General features: G+C 37.5%; 1 protein-coding gene across 2 annotated transcripts in view; it reads right to left on the minus strand.

Moving 5' to 3' along the window:
• Window positions 1-26,798, minus strand: part of WDR72 (WD repeat domain 72) — a gene marked incomplete at both ends in the record, with an annotated part of 196,582 nt that overhangs the window by 112,108 nt on the left and 57,676 nt on the right. For both annotated transcript variants that reach the window (XM_079699901.1, XM_079699900.1), the window contains one exon: window positions 24,253-24,455. In XM_079699901.1, the coding sequence (XP_079556027.1) occupies window positions 24,253-24,455 (203 nt within the window). The remainder of the gene's footprint in view (window positions 1-24,252; window positions 24,456-26,798) is intronic.

The following is a 26,798-nucleotide window of genomic DNA, read 5'->3' on the forward strand; positions in this document are numbered from 1 at the left end:
GAAAATAACTTAGAATTGGTTTACCACTAAGTAGATCAGAGGACAAAAAAAAAAGGTCCTTTTTTTTTTGTAATGCTTCTTATGTGTATTTATATAAAGAATAACCAGCCAAATACTTATTTTGGATATATGTCTCTGTGTGGCCACCAAACATTTTAGTCAATTCGATTTAACACATACCTATTAAATTGAAACCAATACCTACAGAATACTCTCACACAAAAAAGTGAATACTATAAACTAAAGTTAAAAGTGAGGACATGCATTCTTTCAAATGACTACACACACAATAAATTATCATATAGCTAGTAATTGACAAGATCAAGTTTGTAGACTACCTTCGAGAAGTAAGAAGTGGGAGAAATAAGACAAAAAATGTCCAAAAAGCCAAAACAGATTTCACAAGCCAGGGCTCCAAAATTGAGTGCAAACAGTTTTAAATTTTAGCAAAGAGGGAGCATTACAAGATTATATGTTAATGACAACCAAAAACAGTACTTTCCAGTGGAAAGCTTCTAATTCTCTTCTTGTGGCCTATTACACTCAATTATAACAGAATCTAATCACAGCTTTGCCGACTGCAGGGGTTAGAAAACCATGGCCAGCAGACCAAATACTGCCTACAACATCTTTTTTGTAAATAAACTATCCCTGAAACACAGAAATGCTCATTTGTTTATGTATAGCCAATGGGTGTTTTTGGCATTACAAGAGCAGAGTTGAGTATTTGTGAGGGAGACTGCATGGCCCACAAATCTAAAAATATTTACTATGTGACCCTTGACAGAAAAAGTCTGACAATCCCTGGCCTATTTTAAATGAACAGGAATTTTAAATGTGCACAAAAAATTTTTTTAGACAAAACCACTATATAAATATAAAGCAGGCAATTTAAGGTGTTCAATCCCCTTGATTCAGGTAAGTTATATTCTAAAAAAGGACCCTATCTTAAGGTTGTATTGGATGTTTTTTTGCCACCTAATGTGAGTTGCCACTATAAATATAAGTTGCTCTCAGAAGTCCAAGGCCAGGTCCAAAGCCTTCTTTTTATTTTCCTGCTGGACAATAAGACAGTCAGCTTCCACTGTTCCCACTATATATTTAATCTCCAGGCATATCAACTTCCCATCAATCCCCTCCTCACCACTCATCTTTGTATTCTGGGCTTTTGGACCTGCTGTTCCTCAAAGCAAAATTATTCCTACATCAAGATTTAGACCCAGCATGAATTTCTGCACTCTGTGAACAGAGTGGGTCTCACCATCTACAGGGTTCTAGTAGTACTTTGGGAGGTAGGTCTATTAGAGCACATGTATTGTATAATGGCTTTTACCAATTTGATGTTAAAAAACTCAGCCCCAAATAATAATTTCCTTTTCTTGCTGCAACTATGCAATAGCTTCTTCTTCCTGACACCCCCTTTCCTCTAATCCGATTCCTAAATAGGTCTTCTGCAGTAGCTGTTTGCTTTGCCTAGAAAATTCTCCCCTCTGCTAGCCACATGGCTGGCCACATCTAGCCATTCAGACAGTTACAAATGCTACCTTCCCCTCTGACCTTCTCTAACTACTCTGCCTAAAGTAAAGCCCCAGGCCCTCTCTGTCACATTGTCTGATGTTAATTCACTGCAAAGCCTTCATCACTATCTGACATTCTTTTTTTTTTTATTTAATTAATTTTTATTGGAGTATAGTTGCTTTACAATATTGTGTTAGCTTCTACTGCACAGCAAAATGAATCAGCCATACATATACATATATCCCTTCCCTTTTGGATTTCCCTCCAATTTAGGTCACCACAGTGCATTAAGTAGAGCTCCCTGTGCTATACAGTATGTTCCCATCAGTTGTCTGTTTTATACATAGTATCAATAGTGTATATGTATCAACCCCAATCTCCCAATTCCTCCCACCCCACCCCTTTCCCCCTTGATATCCATACATTTGTTCTCTACGTCTGTGTCTCTACTTCTGCTTTGCAAATAAGGTCATCTATATCATTTTTCTAGATTCCACATATATGCGTTAATATACGATATTTGTTTTTCTCTTTCTGACTTACTTCACTCTTTATGACGCTCTCTAGGTCCATCTACGTTTCCATAAATGACCCAATTTTGTTCCTTTTTATGGTTAACATTCCATTGTATATATGTGCCACATCTTCTTTATTCATTCCTCTGTTGATGGACATTTACGTTGCTTCCATATCCTGGCTATTGTAAGTAGTGCTATGAACATTGGGGTGCATGTGTCTTTTTGAATTACGGTTTTCTCAAGGTATTTGACGAGTAGTGGGATTGCTGGGTCATATGGTAGTTCTATTTTTAGCTGTTTAAGGGACCTCCATACTGTTCTCTGTAGTGGCTGTATCAATTTACATTCCCACCAACAGTGTGTGAGGGTTCCCTTTACTCCAAACCTTCTCCAGCATTTATTGTGTAAAGAATTTTTGATCATGGCCATTCTGACCAGTGTGAGGTGTTACCTCATTGCAGTTTTGATTTGCATTTCTCTAATAATTAGTGATGTTGAGCATCTTTTCATGTGTTTGTTGCCCATCTCTATGTCTTCTTTGGAGAAATGTCTATTTAGGTCTTCCACCCATTTTTGGATTGGGTTGTTTGTTTTTTTGATATTGAGCTGCATGAGCTGCTTGTATATTTTGGAGATTAATCCTTTGTCAGTTGCTTCGTTTTTGAATATTTTCTCCCATTCTCAGGGTTGTCTCTTCATCTTGTTTATGATTTCCTTTGCTGTGCAAAAGCTTATAAATTTAATCTTTTTTTAACATCTTTATTGGAGTATAATTGCTTCACAATGGTGTGTTAGTTTCTGCTTTATAACAAAGTGAATCAGTTATACATATACATATGTTCCCATATCTCTTCCCCCTTGTGTCTCCCTTCCTCCCACCCTCCCTATCCCACCCCTCTAGGTGGTCACAAAGCACCGAGCTGATCTCCCTGTGCTATGCAGCTGCTTCCCACTAGCTATCTATTTTACTTTTGGTAGTGTATATATGTCCATGCCACTCTCTCACTTTGTCACAGCATACCCTTCCCCCTCCCCATATCCTCAAGTCCATTCTCTAGTACGTCTGTATCTTTATTCCCATCTTGCCCCTAGGTTCTTCATGACCTTTCTTTTTTCTTAGATTCCAAATATATGAGTTAGCATATGGTATTTGTTTTTCTCTTTCTGTCTTACTTCATTCTGTATGACAGACTGTAGGTCCATCCACCTCACTACAATAACTCAATTTCGTTTCTTTTTATGGCTGAGTAATATTCCATTGTATATATACGCCACATCTTCTTTATCCATTCATCTGCTGATGGACACTTAGGTTGCTTCCATGTCCTGGCTATTGTAAATAGAGCTGCAATGAACATTTTGGTACATGACTCTTTTTGAATTCTGGTTTTCTCAGGGTATATGCCCAGTAGTGGGATGGCTGGGTCATATGGTAGTTCTATTCTTAGTTTTTTTAAGGAACCTCCATACTGTTCTCCATAGTGGCTGTATCAATTTACATTCCCACCAACAGTGCAAGAGTGTTCCCTTTTCTCCACACCCTCTCCAGCATTTATTGTTTGTAGATTTTTTGATGATGGCCATTCTGACCAGTGTGTTTCTCTAATGATTAATAATGTTGAGCATTCTTTCATGTGTTGGTTGGCAATCTGTATATCTTCTTTGGAGAAATGTCTATTTAGGTCTTCTGCCCATTTTTGGAATGGATTGTTTGTTTTTTTGATATTGAGCTGCATGAGCTGCGTGTAAATTCTGGAGATTAATCCTTTGTCAGTTGCTTCATTTGCAAATATTTTCTCCCATTCTGAGGGTTGTCTTTTCGTTTTGTTTATGGTTTCCTTTGCTGTGCAAAAGCTTTTAAGTTTCATTAGGTCCCATTTCTTTATTTTTGATTTTATTGCCATTTCTCTAGGAGGTGGGTCATAAAGGATCTTGCTGTGATTTATGTCATAGAGTGTTCTACCTATGTTTTCCTCTAAGAGTTTGATAGTGTCTGGCCTTACATTTAGGTCTTTAATCCATTTTGAGCTTATATTTGTGTATGGTGTTAGGGAGTGTTCTAATTTCATACTTTTACATGTCTCTGTCCTGTTTTCCCAGCACCACTTATTGAAGAGGTTGTCTTTTCTCCACTGTATATTGTTGCCTCCTTTATCAAAGATAAGGTGACCATATGTGCGTGGGTTTATCTCTGGGCTTTCTATCCTGTTCCATTGAACTATATTTCTGTTTTTGTGCCAGTACCATACTGTCTTGATTACTGTAGCTTTGTAATATATTCTGAAGTCAGGGAGCCTGATTCCTCCAGTTCCATTTTTCATTCTCAAGATTGCTTGGGCTATTCGGGGTCTTCTGTGTTTCCATACAAATTGTGAAATTTTTTATTCTAGTTCTGTGAAAAATGCCATTGGTAGTTTGATAGGGCTTTCATTAAATCTGTAGGTTGCTTTCGGTAGTAGAGTCATTTTCCCAATGTTGATTCTTCCAATTCAAGAACATGGTATATCTCTCCATGTATTTGTATCATTTTTAATTTCTTTCATCAGTGTCTTATAATTTTCTGCATACAGGTCTTTTGTCTCCTTAGGTAGGTTTATTCCTAGATATTTTATTCTTTTTGTTGCATTGGGAAATGGGACTGTTTTCTTAATTTCACTTTCAGATATTTCATCATTAGTTACAGGAATGCCAGAGATTTCTGTGCATTAATTTTGTATGCTGCTACTTTACTAAATTCATTGATTAGTTCTAGCAGTTTTCTGGTAGCATCTTTAGGATTCTCTATGTATAGTATCATGTCATCTGCAAACAGTGAATGCTTTACTTCTTCTTTTCCAATTTGGATTCCTTTTATTTCCTTTTCTTCTCTGATTGCTGTGGCTAAAACTTTGAAAACTATGTTGAATAATAGTGGTGAGAGTGGGCAATCTTTTCTTGTTCCTGATCTTAGTGGAAATGGTTTCAGTTTTTCACCATTGAGGATGATGTTGGCTGTGGGTTTGTCATATATGACCTTTATTATGTTGAGGAAAGTTCCCTCTATGCCTACTTTCTGCAGGGTTTTTATCATAAATGGGTGTTGAATTTTGTTGAAAGCTTTCTCTGCATCTATTGAGATGATCATATGGTTTTTCTCCTTCAATTTGCTAATATGATGTATCACGTTGATTGATTTGCGTATATTGAAGAATCCTTGCATTCCTGGAATAAACCCCACTTGATCATGGTGTATGATCCTTTTAATGTAATGTTGGATTCTGTTTGCTAGTATTTTGTTGAGGATTTTTGCATCTATGTTCATCAGTGATATTGGCCTGTAGTTTTCTTTCTTTGTGACGTCTTTGTCTGATTTTGGTATCAGGGTGATGGTGGCCTCGTAGAATGAGTTTGGGAGTGTTCCTCCCTCTGCTATATCTTGGAAGCGTTTGAGAAGGATAGGTGTTAGCTCTTCTCTAAATGTGTGATAGAATTCGCCTGTGAAGCCGTCTGGTCCTGGGCTTTTGTTTGTTGGAAGATTTTTAATCACAGTTTCAATTTCAGTGCTTGTGATTGGTCTGTTCATATTTTCTATTTATTCCTGGTTCAGTCTCGGCAGGTTGTGCATTTCTAAGAATTTGTCCATTTCTTCCAGGTTGTCCATTTTATTGGCATATAGTTGCTTGTAGTAATCTCTCATGATCCTTTGTATTTCTGCAGTGTCAGTTGTTACTTCTCCTTTTTCATTTCTAATTCTATTGATTTCAGTCTTCTCCCTTTTTTTTCTTGTTGAGTGTGGCTAATGGTTTATCAATTTTGTTTATCTTCTCAAAGAACCAGCTTTTAGTTTTATTGATCTTTGCTATTATTTCCTTCATTTCTTTTCCATTTATTTCTGATCTGATCTTTATTATTTCTTTCCTTCTGCGAACTTTGGGGTTTTTATGTTCTTCTTTCTCTAATTGCTTTAGGTGCAAGGTTAGGTTGTTTATTTGAGATGTTTCCTGTTTCTTTTTCTTTTTCTTTTTTTTTTTTTTGTGGTACACGGGCCTCTCACTGTTGTGGCCTTTCCCGTTGCAGAGCACACACTCCAGACGCGCAGGCTCAGCGGCCATGGCTCATGGGCCCAGCCACTCCATGGCATGTGGGATCTTCCCGGACCGGGGCACGAGCCTGTGTCCCCTTCATCAGCAGGTGGACTCTCAACCACTGCGTCACCAGGGAAGCCCTCCTGTTTCTTAAGATAGGATTGTATTGCTATAAACTTCCCTCTTGGACTGCTTTTGCTGCGTCCCATAGGTTTTGGGTCATCGTGTTTTCATTCTCATTTGTTTCTAGGTATTTTTTGATTTCCTCTTTGATTTCTTCAGTGACCACTTGGTTATTAAGTACTGTATTGTTTAGCCTCCATGTGTTTGTATTTTTTACAGATCTTTTCCTGTAATTGATATCTAGTCTCATAGCATTGTGGTCGGAAAAGATACTTGATACGATTTCAATTTACTTAAATTTACCAAGGCTTGATTTGTGACCCAAGGTATGATCTATCCTGGAGTATGTTCCATGAGCACTTGAGAAAAATGTGTATTCTGTTGTTTTTGGATGGAATGTCCTATAAATATCAATTAAGTCCATCTTGTTTCATGTATCAGTTAAAGCTTGTGTTTCCTTATTTATTTCCATTTTGGATGATCTGTCCATTGGTGAAAGTGGTGTGTTAAAGTCCCCTACTATGATTGTGTTACTGTCGATTTCCCCTTTTATGTCTGTTAGTATTTGCCTTATGTCTTGAGGTGCTCCTATGTTGGGTGCATAAATGTTTACAATTGTTATATCTTCTTCTTGGATCGATCCCTTGATCATTATGTAGTGTCCTTCTTTGTCTCTTGTAATAGTCTTTATTTTAAAGTCCATTTTGTCTAATATGAGAATTGCTACTCCAGCTTTCTTTTGATTTCCATTTGCAAGGAATATCTTTTTCCATCCCCTCACTTTCAGTCTGTATGTGTCCCTAGGTCTGAAGTGGGTCTCTTGTAGACAGCATATATACGGGTCTTGTTTTTGAATCCATTCAGCCAGTCTGTGTCTTTTGGTGGGAGCATTTAATCCATTTACATTTAAGGTAATTATCGATATGTATGTTCCTATTCCCATTTTCTTAATTGTTTTGGGTTTGTTATTGTAGGTATTTTCCTTCTGTTGTGCTTCTTGCCTAGAGAAGTTCCTTTAGCATTTGTTGTAAAGCTGGTTTGGTGGTGCTGAACTCTCTCAGCTTTTGCTTGTCTGTAAAAGTTTTAATTTCTCCATCAAATCTGAATGAGATCCTTGCTGGGTAGAGTAATCTTGGTTGTAGGTTTTTCTCCTTCATCACTTTAAATATGTCCTGCCTCTCCCTTCTGGCTTGCAGAGTTTCTGCTGAAAGATCAGCTGTTAACTTTATGGGGTTTCCTTGTGTGTTATTTGTTGTTTTTCCCTTGCTGCTTTTAATATGTTTTCTTTGTATTTAATTTTTGATAGTTTGATTAATGTGTGTCTTGGCGTGTTCCTCCTTGCATTTATCCTGTATGGGACTCTCTGTGCTTCTTGGGCTTGATTAACTATTTCCTTTCCCATATTAGGGAAGTTTTCAACTATAATCTCTTCAAATATTTTCTCAGTCCCTTTCTTTTTCTCTTCTTCTTCTGGGACTCCTATAATTTGAATGTTGGTGTGTTTAATGTTGTCTCAGAGGTCTCTGCAACTGTCCTCAGTTCTTTTCATTCTTTTTTCTTTATTCTGCTCTGCAGTAGTTATTTCCACTATTTTATCTTTCAGGTCACTTATCCGTTCTTCTGCCTCAGTTATTCTGCTATTGATCCCTTCTAGAGAATTTTTAATTTCATTTATTGTGCTGTTCATCATTGTTTGTTTGCTCTTTAGTTCTTCTAGGTCCTTGTTAAATGTTTCTTGTATTTTGTCTATTCTATTTCCAAGATTTTGGATCATCTTTACTATCATTATTCTGAATTCTTTTTCAGGTAGGCTGCCTATTTCCTCTTCATTTATTAGGTCTGGTGGGTTTTTACCTTGCTCCTTCATCTGCTGTGTGTTTTTCTGTCTTCTCATTTTGCTTAACTTACTGTGTTTGGGGTCTCCTTTTTGCCGCCTGCAGGTTCATAGTTTCCGTTGTTTTTGTTGTCTGTCCCCAGTGGCTAAGGTTGGTTCAGTGGGTTGTGTAGGCTTCCTGGTGGAGGGGACTAGTTCCTGTGTTCTGGTGGATGAGGCGGGATGTTGTCTTTTCTGGTGGGCAGGTCCACGTCTGGTGGTGTGTTTTGGGGTGTCTGTGGCCTTATTATGATTTTAGGCAGCCTCTCTGCTAATGGATGGGGCTGTGTTCCTCTCTTGCTAGTTGTTTGGCATAGGGTATCCAGCACTGTAGCTTGCTGGTCATTGAGTGAAACTGCGTCTTGGCATTGAGATGGAGATCTGTGGGAGAATTTTGCCATTTGATATTATGTGGAGCTGGGAGGTCTCTTGTGGACCAGTGTCCTGTACTTGGCTCTCCCACCTCAGAGGCTCAGCCCTGACGCCTGGCTGGAGCACCAAGAGCCTTTCATCCACATAGCTTAGAATGAAAGGGAGAAAATGAAAGAAAGAAAGAAAGAAAGAAAGAAAGAAAGAAAGAAAGAAAAAGTGAAATATATATATATATCATTGCCCCCAAAGTCCACCTCCTCAATTTGGGATGATTTGTTGTCTATTCAGGTATTCCACAGATGCAGGGTACATCAAGTTGATTGTGGAGATTTAATCCGCTGCTCCTGAGGCTGCTGGGAAAATTTTCCCTTTCTCTTCTTTGTTCGTACAGCTCCTGGGGTTCAGCTTTGGATTTGTTGCTGCGCCTCTGCATGTAGGTCGCCTGAGGGCGTCTGTTCTTCGCTCAGACAGGACGGGGTTAAAGAACCAGCTGATTCGGGGGCTCCGGGTCACTCAGGCCGGGGGGAGGGAGGGGCATGGAGTGCTGGGCGAGCCTGCAGCGGCAGAGGCCGGCATGACGTTGCAACAGCCTGAGGCGCGCCGTGTGTTCTCCCGGGGAAGTTGTCCCTGGATCATGGGACCTGGCAGTGGTGGGCTGCACAGGCTCCTGGGAGGGGCGGTGTGGAGAGTGACCTGTGCTCGCACACAGGCTTCATGGCAGTAGCAGCAGCCTTAGTGTCCAATGCCCGTCTCTGGGGTCTGCGCTGATAGCCGCGGCTTGCGCCAGTCTCTGGAGCTCCTTCAAGCAGCGCTCTTAAACCCCTCTCCTCGCACACCAGGAAACAAAGAGGGAAGAGAAAGTCTCTTGCCTCTTCGGCAGGTCCAGACCTTTTCCCGGACTCCGTCCCGGCCAGCTGTGGTGCACTAACTCCTTCAGGCTGTGTTCACGCGGCCAACCCGTGTCCTCTCCCTGGGATCTAAGCTCCGAAGCCCGAGCCTCAGCTCCCAGCCCCCGCCCGCCCCGGCGGGTGAGCAGACAAGCCTCTCGGGCTGGTGAGTGCTGGTCGGCACCGATCCTCTGTGCGGGAATCTCTCTGCTTTACCCTCCACACCCCTGTTGCTGCGCTCTCCTCCGCCATCCGCAGTCTCCGCCCGCGAAGGGGCTTCTAGTGTGTGGAAACCTTTCCTCCTTCACAGCTCCCTTGCACTGGTGCAGGTCCCGTCCCTATTCTTTGTCTCTGTTTTTTCATTTTTCTTTTGCCCTGCCCTGGTACGTGGGGAGTTTCTTGCCTTTTCGGAAGTCTGAGGTCTTTCTGCCAGTGTTCAGTAGGTGTTCTGTAGGAATTGTTCCACGTGTAGATGTATTTCTGATGTATCTGTGGGGAGGAAAGTGATCTCTGCATCTTACTCTTCCGCCGTCTTAAAGCTGCCTAATCTTCTTTTAAAAAATTATAGTCTGTTTCCTCTTACTAGAAATGTAAGTGTCATGAGTGACAAGACTTTGTTGAAATTCTTAGTATCAAGAAGACTGTCTGGCACATAGTAGTTGTTCAATGGATATTTGCTGAATAAATAAAAGATTCTGTTCTGCATTCCACACTACAAAACTTACATAATGTATAGACATAGCAATTATCTCAAGTAGCTTAAGGTCTAGTTGAGAATATAAGGCATATATATACTTGTAAAATAACTAGGCAATCCATAGTTAACTTACAAGTGTTTAACCAGTGCATGTTAAATAGCATGCAGATATTGTAGTATGGGTAGGATTTGACTAGGTGGAGAGATGAGCACCTCCTGTATATGAGATTAGGCAAGAAGAGATGTGTGCAGAGTGGAATCAGTAGGGCAATCGTGTGGAGGGGCACTGACCTGCCTGCCATTACCAAGACACCTTCTCCCTGGAGGAGGAGCAAATCTTACAAGGAAGAAGAGCAAATCCCATGAGGATTGGTGTCTCCTCGGGCTGTTAACTCAGGACACTACCCTATGTTCTCACAAGAAGGAGTTACCTAAAGCATTTACCGTCATACATATCAAGGAGTAGGATCAGCCCTCTCTTCACAAACCTCTGATGAGAGGTTCAGCAATTTTCAAATGATCTATGAAAGTAGGAAGTGATGTCGGCCACTTGAGGGATGGAGGATTGTGCCAGACACTTTGCATCTGGGAAATGAAACATAAATCAGGCCTCTTCATATTTATTACACTTACATTTCTAAAAGTTATTACAAACCTGTGATTAGACTGTTGCTGGCTTCAGGGGTTTTGTGTCAAGGGGAGGACTTAGTAAAGTAATTATTTGAGGGAAGCAGAGGGCTCATGATATACAGTACAATCCTCAGGCTATTTTTTAGTGCTTATTTTAGATAACTTTGTTACTAAAAAAAATAGTCTGAAATTTAAGGCAAGTGAATACGGCAGTAACAAACTTTGCTGGTATAAGAAACCATTTAACTACACTGCCTTTTAATCTTCCTTTCTGAGTCTGTATCAGCTCACCATTGTGCCTATCTTACCTGTAGTGAATCATTCCTCCCTAATGTGCTAAATATCCTAAATTTCATTGCCAGTTTTAATAACCTTTTTCTTATAAACTTTTGTACTGGTTTGGACTGGTCTAAATATCGATATGCCTTTCAAACTTTTGAATTGATTGAAACTTGTGTCTAAATATCAGTGGGGTAGCAGTTGTGTTTCAACAACCTCTTTGCTATTATTGACTATTTTTTTGCTAGATCACTCCCCTCTGTAAGATCAAGTCACACACAAAAACCCAATCTGGACTTTAAGCAATTGACTGACAAAGTAAATACCCATGGTGGGGGGGGCATTCATTTTCATTGTTTCTGTTACAACTCAAAAAAGGGCATATTCTTCACTTTCTTACCATGTATTTTTCATGTTTCAACTTTAGTAATTTTTAGTCCATGTGTTTATTCAACAAATATTTTCTGAAAATCTGCCTTGTGCCCAACATACGCAGGTGATGAGGATACCATGATAAACTGACAGCATATCACTGCCCGTTTTGAGATTATACTGTTGTGGAAGGTGGGGAAAATAAAAAAATGAAATAAATAGGATGCTGAGACAGAGAATAAGGGGAGGTGGGCTGCTACATACTTTATGGAAAATGACATTGAAGCTTAGACTTCAAGGTGAAGAATCAGAGGGGAAATAGTCTGGTAGCAGACAAGCAGTAGGGAGAATATGAGTTACTTTAATGAGGCCAAGTAGCTGGAGATTAAATATGTAGCTGGAGGTTATGGCCCCAAATCTACAGTTGACCTTTTCAATATCTTTTTCTTTATAATTTTGGATTTTATCTGAGGATGACTACAACTCAGATGAACAGTAGTTGAATATCCATTTCTGAGGCTCTTTTCTTTCCATCCAGGTCATGCTGGTGGAACTTGAAAGACTAATTCATAAACTGTACTGTGTGTTCAACAGATTGGAAAGTCACACAGCTGAAGTATATGTTCAATCTCCACCCGAAGATAAGCATCAAAATCAAATTTAAAATTCAGAAGGTATGCTAACAGTAGATATTGTCCCCAGCTTAGGAGCTACAATAAAAATTACATAAAAATAATACTGATTAACAGTTTGAAATGTATTAACATCCTGAAATATTAAAGGAGATATTTTCTAGGTTTTGACTATGCTTCCAGGTATCCAGCATGTAGAACTCCCTGAAGGAACAGACAGGGTGAAAAGGTCCCAAAGAGAAACAAGAGTTTGATTCAAACTTCAGAAACGATTAGTACCAGAATAGCTAATCAGGGCACTTAAGCAGATGTTGAATGTTATAGAACCAGAAGAAGAGAGTAATAGTCCTAAGACAGCAGTCACCGTGAGTTAGAATGATTCCCATCTATATGCAGAATTGTAAGATTGCCCCCAGTATTCTCAAAACCTGGCAAAGCATATCTTCTTCCAGTTATCCAACCAAACAGTAATCTAGGTACTGCCACGAAGGGATTGTGCTGATGAAATTAAGGTTCCGAATCAGTTGACTTTAAGATAGGAAGATTATCTGAGTTGTCCTGACTTAATCACATGGAGTTTTTGAAAGCAGAGAGATTTTTATGGCTGGTGGCTGAGGGGGAAGTCAGAGATTCAGAGTACTAGAGGGACTCCCTACATAAGAAGTTCTCCACTGTTGGCTTGAAGATGAAAAGACTGTATGTCAAGGAATGTGTGGCCCCCCTGGTCGACAGCCAGCAAGGAAACAGGGACTCCAGTCCTACAACCAGAAGGAAATGAATTCTGCCAATAACCTGAATAAGCTTGGAAGAGGACCCCAGCCTCAGATGATACAGCAACTGCAGCCCACACCTGCATTTCAGTCACATGAGACCCTGAGCAAACAACCCAATGTCATGCCAGATTCCTGGCACAGAAGAAATGGTGATATAATAAGTGTAATTTGTTCTAAGCCCTTACATTTGTGGCAATTTGCTACATAGCAACAGAAAACTAAAACACCTTCATCTCGAAGGGTTCAGATAGAAGAAGCCAGAGTGGTCATTAGTGAGATCACTGGTTCCCAAAAAGAGGCAACCTGGAAGGCAGATGTATACTAAGGAGGGTGATCAGACAGAGAAAAGAAAATTCAGAGCTCCAAGCAAAAGCTAAATCCTATCAACTATCACAGAAAATCCAGGGAATTCTGAAATTCTGGGACTATAAAAATATCCATAACCAGCTTTTAGTACACCAGATCCCAAGCTCTGTTGGCAAAGAATCTTCAAGAAGATGGGATGGGGAAGTGAAGAGAGGACAACACAGGAACCCAGCCATGAGAGAAATCTGGCAGGTCAAAGTCTGGCTACAGGATCCATCCACAAGTGGATTCAGCTATACTGACACTGAGAGAGCAGAGACAGGAATCAGAAAGTCTCAGTTCCGCATCTAAACCCAATTTACTGTGTGATTCAATCAAGACTGGGCTCCAAAATTCTCCTAAGAAAGAAGAGAACAGATAATTTGACCACTTCTGGTTCTAACAGGCTACAATGCTAAAACTAGGAGTAAAGGGTCTGATGAACCTGTCTCCCTCCATTTACTACTTTTTATGCATCCAGATTATTATTTTAGTTCAAGGAGCAAAAAAGGAAGTAAGACATTTGTTACCAGACAATAAATGTAGAGGGCCAAGTTTTGTATAATAGACCTCTAGTGGGAGCTGGGAAGAAAGTAGTAAAAATGAGTACAACTTCATATTTTGTAAGCTTTCATAATAGCTTTCTAAAAACCAGCAGGTCTCAGACAACACATGAAGACAAAAAAATAAAACCTAAAATTTTCAGTTATATTTGGATGTGCATGAAGTTAAACACGTGTATAAGAAAGGCCCTGCTGCTCACAGCAGCCTCTTATGACCATTTTTAAAATATCTGATAGGAATAATCATACCTGGACCGAAAGCTTACGCAGGATATTTCAATTTAGGATAAAAAACTGTTTCCAGACTAATACGAGCTTCATAGTATGTAGAAAATAACAAAAAAATGTAATTTATGTCATTATTTGTATTTAATGCCATGAATGCCATTTGGGGATTCAGAGAACTGGTTTGGTTGTGCCTTCAGGATGTCACTATTAAAACCCAATTCAGAAAAATGGATGAGAATATTAGCTGGATATATTTTTCAGTAAGTTCATGCTCTTAGTTCCAATGAATAAAGCTAAAGTTTGTTGTTGTTGTTGTTACCTTTTTTTTTATTGGAGTATAATTGCTTTACAATGGTGTGTTAGTTTCTGCTGTATAACAAAGTGAATCAGCTATACATATACATATATACCCATATCTCCTCCCTCTTGTGTCTCCCTCCCACCCTCCCTATCCCACCCCTCTAGGTGGTCACAAAGCACCGAGGTGATCTCCCTGTGCTATGTGGCTGCTTCCCACTAGCTATCTATTTTACATTTGGTAGTATATATATATCAGTGCCACTCTCTCACTTCGTCCCAGCTTACCCTTCCCCCTTATGGACAACCTGGAAGAAATGGAAAAATTCTTAGAAAAGTACAAACTTCCAAGACTGAACCAGGAAGAAATAGAAAATATGAACAGACCAATCTCAAGCACTGAAATTGAAACTGTGATTAAAAACCTTCCAACAAACAAATGCCCAAGACCAGATGGCTTCACAGGTGAATTCTATCAAACATTTAGAGAAGAGCTAACACCCATTCTTCTCAAACTCTTCCAAAATATAGCAGAGGGAGGAACACTCCCAAACTCATTCTACAAGGCCACTATCACCCTGATACCAAAACCAGACAAAGATGTCACAAAAAAAGAAAACTACAATATCACTGATGAACATAGATGCAAAAATCCTCAACAAAATACTAGCAAACAGAATCCAACAGCACATTAAAAGGATCACACACCACGATCAAGTGGGTTTTATCCAAGGAATGCAAGGATTCTTCAATATATGCAAATCAATCAATGTGATACATCATATTCACAAACTGAAGGATAAAATCCATATGATAATCTCAAAAGATGCAGAAAAAGCTTTCAACAAAATTCAACACCGATTTATAATAAAAACTCTCCAGAAAGTGGGCATGGAGGGAAACTACCTCAACCATATATGACAAACCCACAGCCAACATCGTTCTCAATGGTGAAAAACTGAAACCATTTCCATTAAGATCAGGAACAAGACAAGGATGTCCATTCTCACTGCTATTATTCAACATAGTTTTGGAAGTTTTAGCCACAGGAATCAGAGAAGAGAAAGAAATAAAAGGAATCCAAATCGCAAAAGAAGAAGTAAAGCTGTCACTGTTTGCAGATGACAGGACACTATACATAGAGAATCCTAAAGATGCTACCAGAAAGCTAGTAGATCTAATCAATGAATTTGGTAAAGTAGCAGGATACAAAATTAATGCACAGAAATCTCTTGCATTCCTATACACTAACAATCAAAAATCTGAAAGGGAAATTAAGGAAACAATCCCACTTACCATTGCAACAAAAAGAATAAGATACTTAGGAGTAAACCTTCCTAAGGAGACAAAAGACCTGTATGCAGAACATTACAAGACACAGGTGAAAGAAGTTAGAGACAATACAAACAGATGGAGAGATACACCATGTTCTTGGACTGGAAGAATCAACATTGTGAAAATGAATATACTACCCAAAGCAATCTACAGATTCAAAGCTAAAGTCTTCATACATACATTTTGTTTTTACCAACATAGGGGAAATATTCCATGAGAAGAGATGCTTTCTTTTCTGAGAATTGCTTCCTGTTATGTTTTTGCATTTGCTGCTTTCTTAGGGCCAATTTCAACATAAGTCATTGGTACAGAAGGAGTGCTCCTGTTGGGATTCCTTTAAATGGGTCCAGATGGTACTCTCAGTCTATAAGTGACATTACCAGCTTTCAAAAAGAAAGATTTTATTCTCTTTCATTTCTTTCCTGTTATAAGCCACTAACCCTTTTAGTTAACTCAACATCTGAATTTCTATAAACTTCATTTTTTACTCCTCAAAATATCATCCATTGTGGTAGTCATCAAAAATAGGATATAAACAGAAAATATTCCTGATATCAGACAATGACTTGGTTACTAAGAAAACTCCAAGTTTCTGTAAGGAGTAACATTTCCCATCATCTTTTAATCAGAACCAGCAATTTGCTCAATAACAGAACATCTAAATCCACTGGAGTGAATTTGTATCCCAGAAGATTTAGACCTCTTTCAGTAAGTTGAATAGGTCCATCTTTAGGTCCTACAAGAACCTGGCCTTAACAAATTTGGAAAGTCACAGGGTTTTTGTTTTTGTTTTGTTTTTAATTACAACTGAGAAAAAAAATGTAGGAAAGAAAAGAAATGAGGGAGAAACAAAAAGTCTCTAAATGGTTATGGTGGGTAATATGGTAGGTACATTATTACATAATATATATTTTCTAAAATATCCCTATAAAATTATTGTGCAAATGGTGTCAAATTTAAAGACATGCTTTAATAAATTATGCTTCTCTGTCCCTAGATTAACCTAAATACAAAATAAAACTGCCTGATATGTTTAACTTTTCGTCATGTTTCTAAGATAGAATCCTCACCCACAAGTCAATTGATGACTATAATCAGAATATTTAATTCAAGAGAAAAGTTATAATGCTAGATTCCCATGTTTCTTACAGGATTGATTAATATTGTGGGGTTGGGGAAAAATACTGAGGTAAATCTAGGCTAAATCTAGTGCTAAAGAACAACATAAACATTTATTCAGTGAAAAGATTTACTTTAGAATTAACAGAAGGGATAACATTTTTTGAAACCAACTAAAATCAAAGCAGAACAAACCCTTCTTCTTGAAGAAATGAGAACTGCCTATCAGCAATTATAAAAACAGTAACACTCACCTTGAATCAGCCTTACAGGACTTGGTACACAATTATATTATCAGCTTTATGAATTTTCAGTTGCTATCTCAGCCACAAACTCATAAATGCAGAGTTGGTCAGTAATAGGAAGATGGCTACTTTAACAGCTTTCACTGAAAGAGGCATTTGAGAAAGTACACATTCCACCAGCTTTTCCCATGTTAAAAATAACAGCTTTTTCAAATCCTGCTTAGCACACCTTAGATGAAGGCTTAACGACATCTCAGGTAAACAATAAAAATTCAAAATCAAGTTCAGTCAAAACTAGAAATAATTTAAATAAATTATATCTGCAATTTAAATAAACTATATTTCCATCAGTCTGCTGAAAGGTTTTTACACCAGGAAATTTTTAAAATTAAATATTGGAATTCGAAGTAAACTCTGGAAGTTTTTTTCTCATTTGAGTATATAATTTCACTGCCTCTTCTGTATCTTAAATATAACATCTAGCAACAGCAGAGAAAGCCAGTGAAAAAAGTCCTTGTGTGTGGTTACTGTAATTAAAAGATTCAATATCTATTACCGCCAGCCAGGTATCATAGCAACCCTGTATTGCTGAAAACGCTAGAAAAATCTTCAAAACCAGCAAGACTCTGCTTTAGGGAAATCTTCAACAACACGGGGGACATTACTGGCTGTCAACATCTGTGGGTGTTGCCATGGGCACAGCCACAAAGAACCCTGCCATCTGTACAAAAAGGTACACACAGAGAGAAGATGGGAGGACACAGAAGATAAACTGATAAGAGAATCAAAAAGAAGAAATAATTTCACTGGCAATATACAATAGGCACACAATTTTGAGTCCATGTTTTACACTAATTCTTTTCTATTGTAGCTGGAGAATCCAAATTCAACTTAACTGTAATTGTGACTAAACATGAACCAGGGGGTGGAAATAATATCCTAAAACTCTGCACTTGTACCATTTATCACAAGTCTTAATTTGAAACTCAAAGTGAATTACATTTAAAATAATACTTAAACTTCCACTTATAAACCCTTGATAGTTGTTTATAAATCTACAGAAGAGAAAAGAACAGGTTACCATGAACAAGAACCCAATATTGATTTTTCGGCAGTGCAGTAAGGCATCTCCATTCTATTTGGCTGCTGTCAAAGCCACTCTTTAACAGCTGGAGTCAAATTGCACTATTTACAGAAAGAGCCCTTGTCAAGTGGACCATAAGTAGCCTAACAATATGCTATTCAAATGGCACTTTGCCACACAAATTGCTGACTTGATGAATAACCTATGTCAATGACTAAGGCTAATATAAAAGTTTCATTTTTATGAGAGGTTTTACATTCACACATTAAGTAAGCTTTCTTTGAAGAACTATTAGGCTATATATTTCAGGCCTTTGGACGCTGAAAATAATTAAAATCTGTTTAAATACATCAAGGGAACTTGACAACATTAATATGGATCTGGTGTTAACTACATTTGTCACACGAGTCAGAACAGTGCCCTTCTGTTTCTGGCACTCGCCACCGGCACGTGCAGCACAAAGCCGGACTCAGACCAGCCGTGCACCATGAAATAGGAGCATTCTCCTTTTGTGCCTCTGATTTACATGGCCAACGAATGTTTAGATACAAGCAAGGCTTTGAAGTCCTGTGAGGAAATTCAGGGTTGCTTCTGTGTGCGTGGCGGACAGCTGGAGTCATTTAATGGTGTGGGGTTCCTACTTTTCACAGTGACTCTGAGACCTCCTGAATTAGTTTTGGAACAAAGCTGTGATATACTTTTCAGAGTTTTCCTCAACACTGAGGGAAGTTTGTATCAAAAATGCTTAAACTCATGCTACAAAATAAGAAAAGGGATATCCTTTATAAAACAGCTACAGAAAATTGCGTATTACAGAAATTTTTTTGACTTACAGTAGTTAAAATTACCATATAAAATGCTTATGAGAAATGGTTACACTGTCAAAAACTTGTACCACCTCACGTGTTCAAAAAGCAAATTGACTTCTATATTTCTCTGCTATTGTATATTTCTCTATTTTATCTCAGGACAGGTGATATCATTTAGGCACTAAGTTTTGAGTTGGGATTCACTAAATCAAAATACTTAAAACAAAAATCTTAATCCAATGTTAACAGAGAGAAATTCCTATATTTTCATGAAGGGCTGGCATGTCTAATAATAAAAATCTGTTTTCTTTTAAAATTATACAAAATTGACGCAAAATATTGTCTACATTAGAAACAATAGGCATATGCTGTTTGTTACATTAAAAAGAATACTGAAAATTAACTACTAATCAAAAATGTGAAAATTATCATTCTATATTCAGGATTTATCCCTATATAACACAATTGTTTTCAAATAAATATTATTTGTTCTTTTTGTAATAATTCAATTTTGATAATAAAATATAGATAGTTTAATGAAAACTGAGTTAATCTGCAACATGCAATATTGCCACAGTGAATTATTATTTCATATTGATACATGTAAATTCACAGGTGAAATTTTCAAATTGCACAATTAAGAAACTACTCTATTCCATTTTGGTTATGTTTTTGTTTCATAAAATGTAAAAGAACTAATGTTGCATTCCAATAAAGTAATATGTAGTAGTAGGATCTGATTTTCTATTGGTGGCCTACCAGTACACCATCTGTGTTTTACAAGAGGTAGCAGGATAAAGCTCTAATAAGATTTTTCAGCAAATGGCACCAAACAGGCATCACTCTAAGGTCAACTAAAGGTTAAAAAAATACAAACATATTTCTAGAAACCTCAACTGGAACGTAAATAAATAAATGTAAATGCATTATTTATAATCAATTTTATATATTTAGATAATGATGCATGTATAAGTGCTTTATTTAAAGAAAATTTCATTTTAAAAAATCTTGCTTGGACTAGGAAGCATAATGTGCACATTTGTTTTCCACAAAGGGCAGATTTTCAAACACATCAATTTCATGAATGCTGTCAGGAAACAGACTTGATACAAGGGCTTTTGGATTACATTCCTCATAGTGCAGAAGAAGTTGGGATAAGTTGCTTTATTAAAAATTTAGATATCTAAGGAGGGGGTAGGTATTGGCTATTTTGCTAGTTCCTCCAAGTACCTCGTGATTTCCAAGTCTAGAGAGGACTGACTAGATCAGAAATTGCAAATAATGGCCAGCGAGTATCAAATGTGGTCCACTGCTTGTTTTTGTAAATAAAGTTTTATCAAAACACAACCACACTCATTTGTTTAAGAATGGTCTGTGGTGGCTACTGTGCTCCAACAGCAGAGCTGAATAGTTGCAACAGCAAAAATACGGCCTGCAAAGCCTAAAATATTTACCATCTGGTCCTTTACGAAAAAGTTTGCTTATCCCTGGTCTAGTTCAACATTTGTCCAACATAAATAAAATGCAAACTGCATGTGTAATTTTAAACTGCCTAGTAGCCATATTGAAAAACATAAAAAGAAACAGGTGCAATTGGTTTTAATAATATATTTTATTTAAGCCTATATATCCAAAACATCGTTTTAATATGTGGTGTTAGCCAAATTTCAAGTGCTCCATAGCCATGTATGGTTAATGGCTGCCGTATTAAACCATGTAACTCTAAAAGAGCAACCAGGGGGAGATGTTGGGGACCCATTCTACAGAAAATCAGGGTTTTTTTTAAAAGGCATTTCCAGGACATTACAATGGGTCTAAATTGTGGCAGTTAAAATAATCCTGTTTATTTTTTTACTCATTTTACAGACAAGAAGTGTGGATAAAGAATTTAAAACCAACCAACAGAATAATAGACAAAAAAGACCTTCCCTCGTTAAAATCTGATGAGGTAATGAAGAGTTCTGCCATGTAAAGATGATTTTAGTAAGGTTGTTTATTTTCTACTTTGAAGCTAAATTCCTCCCACTGCAATTTAAACAGTTTTTATCTTGTTTTATCCTCAGCAGAATCTGAGAAAAGCAGTTCGCCATCACTAATATGATATTGTATTCCTTTAAATCCTTTAAGACTCTGGTCCTCTCCTACCCCAAAGATTTTTCTTTGCCTAGCTGCACAAATTCAACTCCTTTGGCCTTTCTAATTGGACCCATTTTTTAAATGTTCTATTGTATTTGTTTTTCTCTTTAAAACCTTCTCCTAAATCTATATGCACTCTTCAAATGCAGGAAGGAAAAATGGACACAGCATCCTAATAAATGCAAAATATTGCCAAACACAAAGAGCTCACCACACAGATATTACATGCTATTCTTCCTTTTAAACAGTTCGTGCTACCATTCGAAAATATTTCACTTGTCTCTCACTGAAGTCCATACCAAAAAATTCTGAAACACAGAGTAACCCTACATAGTTCCAAATTTTACAGGCTTATTGTCCCTCATTTTTCCCAGCTCTGAAATAAGGGTGATTCAATTCCCCTTCTTTAAATCTGATTTTTTTTTCTTATGAAAACTAATGAAGCATTTTACTATATTAACAAAAAGGAGAATGGAGAATTTATAAGCATTCTTGAAATTTTATGCTTATCAAATTCATAAATAAAAGATTAAGATAAAACAATCTTAAAGGCTTAAGTCTAAGACGATGAGAAGATATGCAGTACATAATTGGAGAAGATATAACTTAGGAGAAGCACAAATAAAAATAGCTCTACTCAACAGTAAGCTCAATAATAAGAGAAATAAAGTACATAGAACAAAGGAGGTGATAGTCCTGTCTAATTCAATTCTCCACCTCTGTAGAGAGTAAAAGTTGGAAATTGCAGTCATCTAAGGTAAAGGGCAGCAGCTAGGAAATGAAGTTGGAATCAGCCTAAGAGTAGGAAAACAAGACCCCGGCATTTTATTGCTTCCTGGAGTCAAGAAAGAAACAAAATTATATAAAGAAAATGAAATCTATATATACTATTATCACTACCTAAACGGTAGCTCTGAGGTCCTGCAAGAAACAGCAGTCAGTTTACCTTCTGGGAATTAAACTAGTAAAATAGGCACTTGATGAATGAGATTTGCTCCTGCAAACCTTAGGCATATGACATGCACGAGTCAAGAGATATATCCAAGTTCTCATCCACTATTCTAGCATATAATTTCCACTATAAAATACAAATTCTATTGTGAAAGAAAAGCAACAAAGCCACATTAAGATGGGAATGCTTGGCAGTCAGCTGGGCTCACTCACTGGGCTTTGTTTACCCCAACCTTAAAATACATTAATAGAAGTGTGGTTCTGTCTCCCACTTTAGGAGACTAAGGCCCTATCACTTTCAACTTCAGTTGTGAATGTTAAAACATTTCATCATATTGATATAATTGTCCTTATAAAACATGATTTCCTGAGAATTCTCTGGTGGTCCAATGGTTAGGACTCCGAGCTTCCACTGCAGGGGGCACAGATTGGAATCTAAGGTCCCACATGCCACACGTCGTAGCCAAAAGAAAAAAAAAACATGACTTCTTTCAAGTTAAGAACATGAAAAACAGACTTGGAAAATCTAAAAACAATTAGACTAAATGAGAAAAGGAAAAAAAGAGAAAAAAAAGCTGCAGCCTAATCACTGGTTTTAACATCTGCCGGAGAAAGCATAAACAAAAGTAGCTGGCCTAAAGAGAGAAATCCAAAATTTAGAAAGTTTTCAATGTATATCAGCCTTGACCAAGGGAGATAGTACCCCATGGGCTGAAAGCATAGACTGCATTATCTTCTTAGAGCTCAGTGAATGAATACCCTGGGGCTCTGACTCCATGCCCATCAAGGAATCCTCTGCTAAAATTCCACCTCCCCGTTCTCCCTCATGCTCTGTAGCTTTGCTCCTGTGAGACTGTGCTGAGCAATGAACTGCCATCATATTTATCATTATACGTTAAAAAATTGTCATTCTAGTTTAAATATTCATTTCTTGGGTGTTTGGTTAGTATGACTCAGTTCTCAAAAGGTTGACAAACTCTGGCCTCACTGATAAAATCGAAATCTAGTCTGTAAACCTAAAAAGCTGAGGCTCATATGCTGGTGCCCTCACCTCCACCCCTGAAACTTTGAGGCAAAGCTTAGCAGCCAATTGGCCTTTCTTAAATAATGACACATCCTTTTGCCTCTAACTACATACATACACATGAGATAAAATAAAGTCTTATTTAATGTCCTTATTAATGTTACTTTAAGTCTTCATAATATCATTAAAATAACGGAAAATGTTAACAACATATAAATAAAAATCAGCTAAAATTTGACTTAGAAACCCCACTTCTGGAAATATATCCCACTAAATAACACTAAATATTAAAAAAAAAAACTTTAGGTTCATAGTTGTGTTAGTTCTAAACTGAAGCATAAAAAATAATCCATATATTAAGCCATAGGAAAATAATTCATATCAGTATAGTATATACACAGTATAGAGCATGATGCAGTCATTAAAAAGAAATAGACATTATTATGAAAATATGTTTACATAAAAAAATACTGGGCTTCCCTGGTGGCGCAGTGGTTGAGAGTCCGCCTGCCAATGCAGGGGACACAGGTTCGTGCCCCGGTCCAGGAAGATCCCACATGCCGCGGAGCAGCTAGGCCCGTGAGCCATGGCCGCTGAGCCTGCGCGTCCGGAGCCTGTGCTCCACAACGGGAGAGGCCACAACAGTGAGAGGCCCACGTATCGCAAAAATATATATATACTACATTACATATACGCATATAAATGCCACAGTTGCAACCTGAGGAGGGGATAACTTGGAGGTGTAGATGACAGAAGAATGGAAGAATCCCTTAAAGAAATCAGATTAAATTGCTGTGTCATGTTTAAAATTGAAAAATAATCAAACTCATGCAAATTTCTGTGACACTGGTTAACGTGGCTTGAGAAAATGAATGTAAACTCCATCGTTGTGTGTTAACTGAGGCCTGGAATCCTAAAGAGCTAGTGATCCTAGAGATGCTGAGTATACCAAAAGAATTGCCCAAACAACGATCCAGTTTTTCTGATGTTTTTTGGTTTATTTGTATAATCAGCATTTTAAAAAGAGGTCAAATACCCAAGTGAAAAAAAAATTGATCCCGACCACAGAATATAATTTTCCCCCCTTTTCATTGAAAACCATCTAGAATTCAAGGATTAATATAAAACTGGCTCAATCTTGATAAGCCAGGACCTGTCTTATCAAAAAAGAATGCTGTAGTCATTCAAAAATAATAATAACTCAAAAAGTTATCATGATTCATCCAAGATCGCTTGGTAGGTACGTCTGGTAGATGCGATCATCTCTGAGTTCTTATCTTTGTGCTGATATTTAATGGCCACATATTTATGAAAGCACATTACTTCTGACTCAGGGTTGATAATGTTCTTTGTGAGCAACAGCTTGATTTTCACTTACCTTACATGAAGACTCCACCTGCAGACCAGGGCAAGGTATTGGCCCAAACTGGTAGGAGCTGGGTGACCTCTGTTCTACACTTTTGTGCTTACGTGTCTCTGAGGCAACTGGAAGTACAGATTCAGGCTTTAGAAGCTGTGAATCATCACAACAATTAAGAATAATCCTTGCTCTTTCTCCCGTTTCATGTCTTTCCAAAGTGCCTGGAAAACAAGATTAGAAATAAAAATTTGTGCAAAATATTTACCCCCAAAGAATGAAAAGAAGAAACCACTTGTAACACAAAATCACCATTCTTTTTTTTTTTTTTTTTTTTTTTTTTTTTTTTTGCGGTACGCAGGCCTCTCACTGTTGTGGCCTCTCCCGTTGCGGAGCACAGGCTCTGGATGCGCAGGCTCAGCGGCCATGGCTCACGGGCCCAGCCGCTCCGCGGCATATGGGATCCTCCCAGACCGGGGCACGAACCCGTATCCCCTGCATCAGCAGGCGGACTCTCAACCACTGCGCCACCAGGGAGGCCCCAAAATCACCATTCTTTAAGTTATCATGCCTTACTATCTCCTTGCAACCAAAAAACAGCCTAGAGCTTTCTCTAAATTATTCAAATCATCATTTTACAAAGGCTGAAATTATAGACTTGAAAAGCTCATCTTCTTCTTTGTGCTTTTTCATCCACTGAAATCAACAGGGCATTCAATAGTCGTTAACAGTAAAATTTCATACTTACTATACAGTATGCAAGTGATCAATAACAAACAACTATGGAATATTTTAGTGCTGTCCCCTAGTGTTCCAACTCACAAACAACAGAGAATCCACAGTGCTTTGCTTGGGTTCCCAACCTTAAAATGTTTCTATTGGTAATACAGCATTTACGTGAATAGGGGAAATAAGAACAGAGATGCCCAAGTATCCTCAGCTTCAGGAATGCTGGCCACTCTAGGGTTTTGTTGCTGGTGGTAGTATTGCTGATATTGTTGCTGTTATATATTTTGGCTTTTATTTCTTATTTTATTCGGAGAGAAAAAAATTATTTTGCCCTCTTCTCTGCCATTCTTGCAGTTTCAGAATTTCAAAGTACTGACAAGTTCAATTTACAGTTAAAAGGAACAAGTATGAAATAGAGCAAAATTGTCAGAAAACAATTCACAGAGAGTGTTTTTATAAAATACAGTGTTATGACACTCAATGGAATCTTGATAAATATCAATTAAACATGACCACTGTCTCAGTTCAGTTACGAGTTCATTTGTATTATTCATACTGTATTAAATATATACTATCCTACTAAATAAAGCAGCTAAGGAAAATTAACTTGACATAAAATCTAAACACAGAATTTTATTTCTTATTATTCCTTTCCTGCCAATGAAAAAAGAAGCAGTTGTACTATTTGCTAAGAAGGAAAAAGATCATTCTTACTGACAGTATTAAGAAAAAAATGATTTAAAGTAATTACAATAAGAAAATAGGAAGAATGCTTCTATACCCCTATGTCTTTAGATAGATTTGAAGATAATGACTATTCAGTCCTTACTCATTTCTCCTTCTCTCTTCCATATCTTTCCTTTTCAGCAATAAGCTACCTTTAGTTGGTGCTTTGGATTCTGAATCACTAATAGCTACTATGCTAAAATATTGGGGAGAAATTTAGTCTCTGGTTTCTTAACAGTGATATCTTTTCATGATAACATTTCTACATTCATAAATTAACATCTTTAACATATAAATCTTAAAAATGCTACTTCTCTAAGCTTTCCTTTTCCATCAAGATTGATGTATCTTTAACAAGTAAGCTGGGCAACAACATCAAGAAAATCCTCTCTCTTAAGGACGACAATAGAAGAGCTTCTCAAACCAAAGATAACAGTAATTACTACAGTTATTACTTCTTCCTGAAAATAATTGTATTCCGGAACTTGTGTCTGTAACATCTAAAATTCACTGTCTTTGTGAGGAGTCTCTATAAATACGGTGTCACAATGGGTATTTTCTTCTCATAGATTTTCTGTGGCTACTCAAACTATAATGCAGAGTAAACAAGAATGACTCGAGCCTGGTCCCCCTGGAGCTACTTAAAATCTAATGGTAATGCAGAGGCAAGAGACATCTGAAAACTAATTTGTTATAATATTTAAAGTAACACATAAGTTATTTCCATTCCAAACTAAAAACCTCCCATTCTCACAAATATTGAGCACTTGTTTTTGTAAGCAATTGTTCCCATCCTGACTAATGATTAAATACTTAAAATAATTAGATCATTTTGTTTCAAAGAACTAGTTGAAGCACAAATGTGATAAGGGGGAGTGGTTACAGTGAGTAAGTTTCTTTAAAAGTTACCATAGACAAATAAGTAAATTGCATTTTTTTCTCCAAATGGCTGCCAAAAATTTTATTTGCTTAATTATAATGACATTCTTCAAGGCATATCTACTGTCTTTTTTCCTTTTTTATTAAAGTATAGTTGATGTACAATATTATGTAAGTTACAGGTGTACAATATAGTGATTCACAATTTTTAAAGATTATACTCCATTTATAGT

This window comes from Hyperoodon ampullatus, assembly GCF_949752795.1.
Source record: "Hyperoodon ampullatus genome assembly, chromosome: 3".
Lineage (NCBI taxonomy): Eukaryota > Metazoa > Chordata > Mammalia > Artiodactyla > Ziphiidae > Hyperoodon > Hyperoodon ampullatus.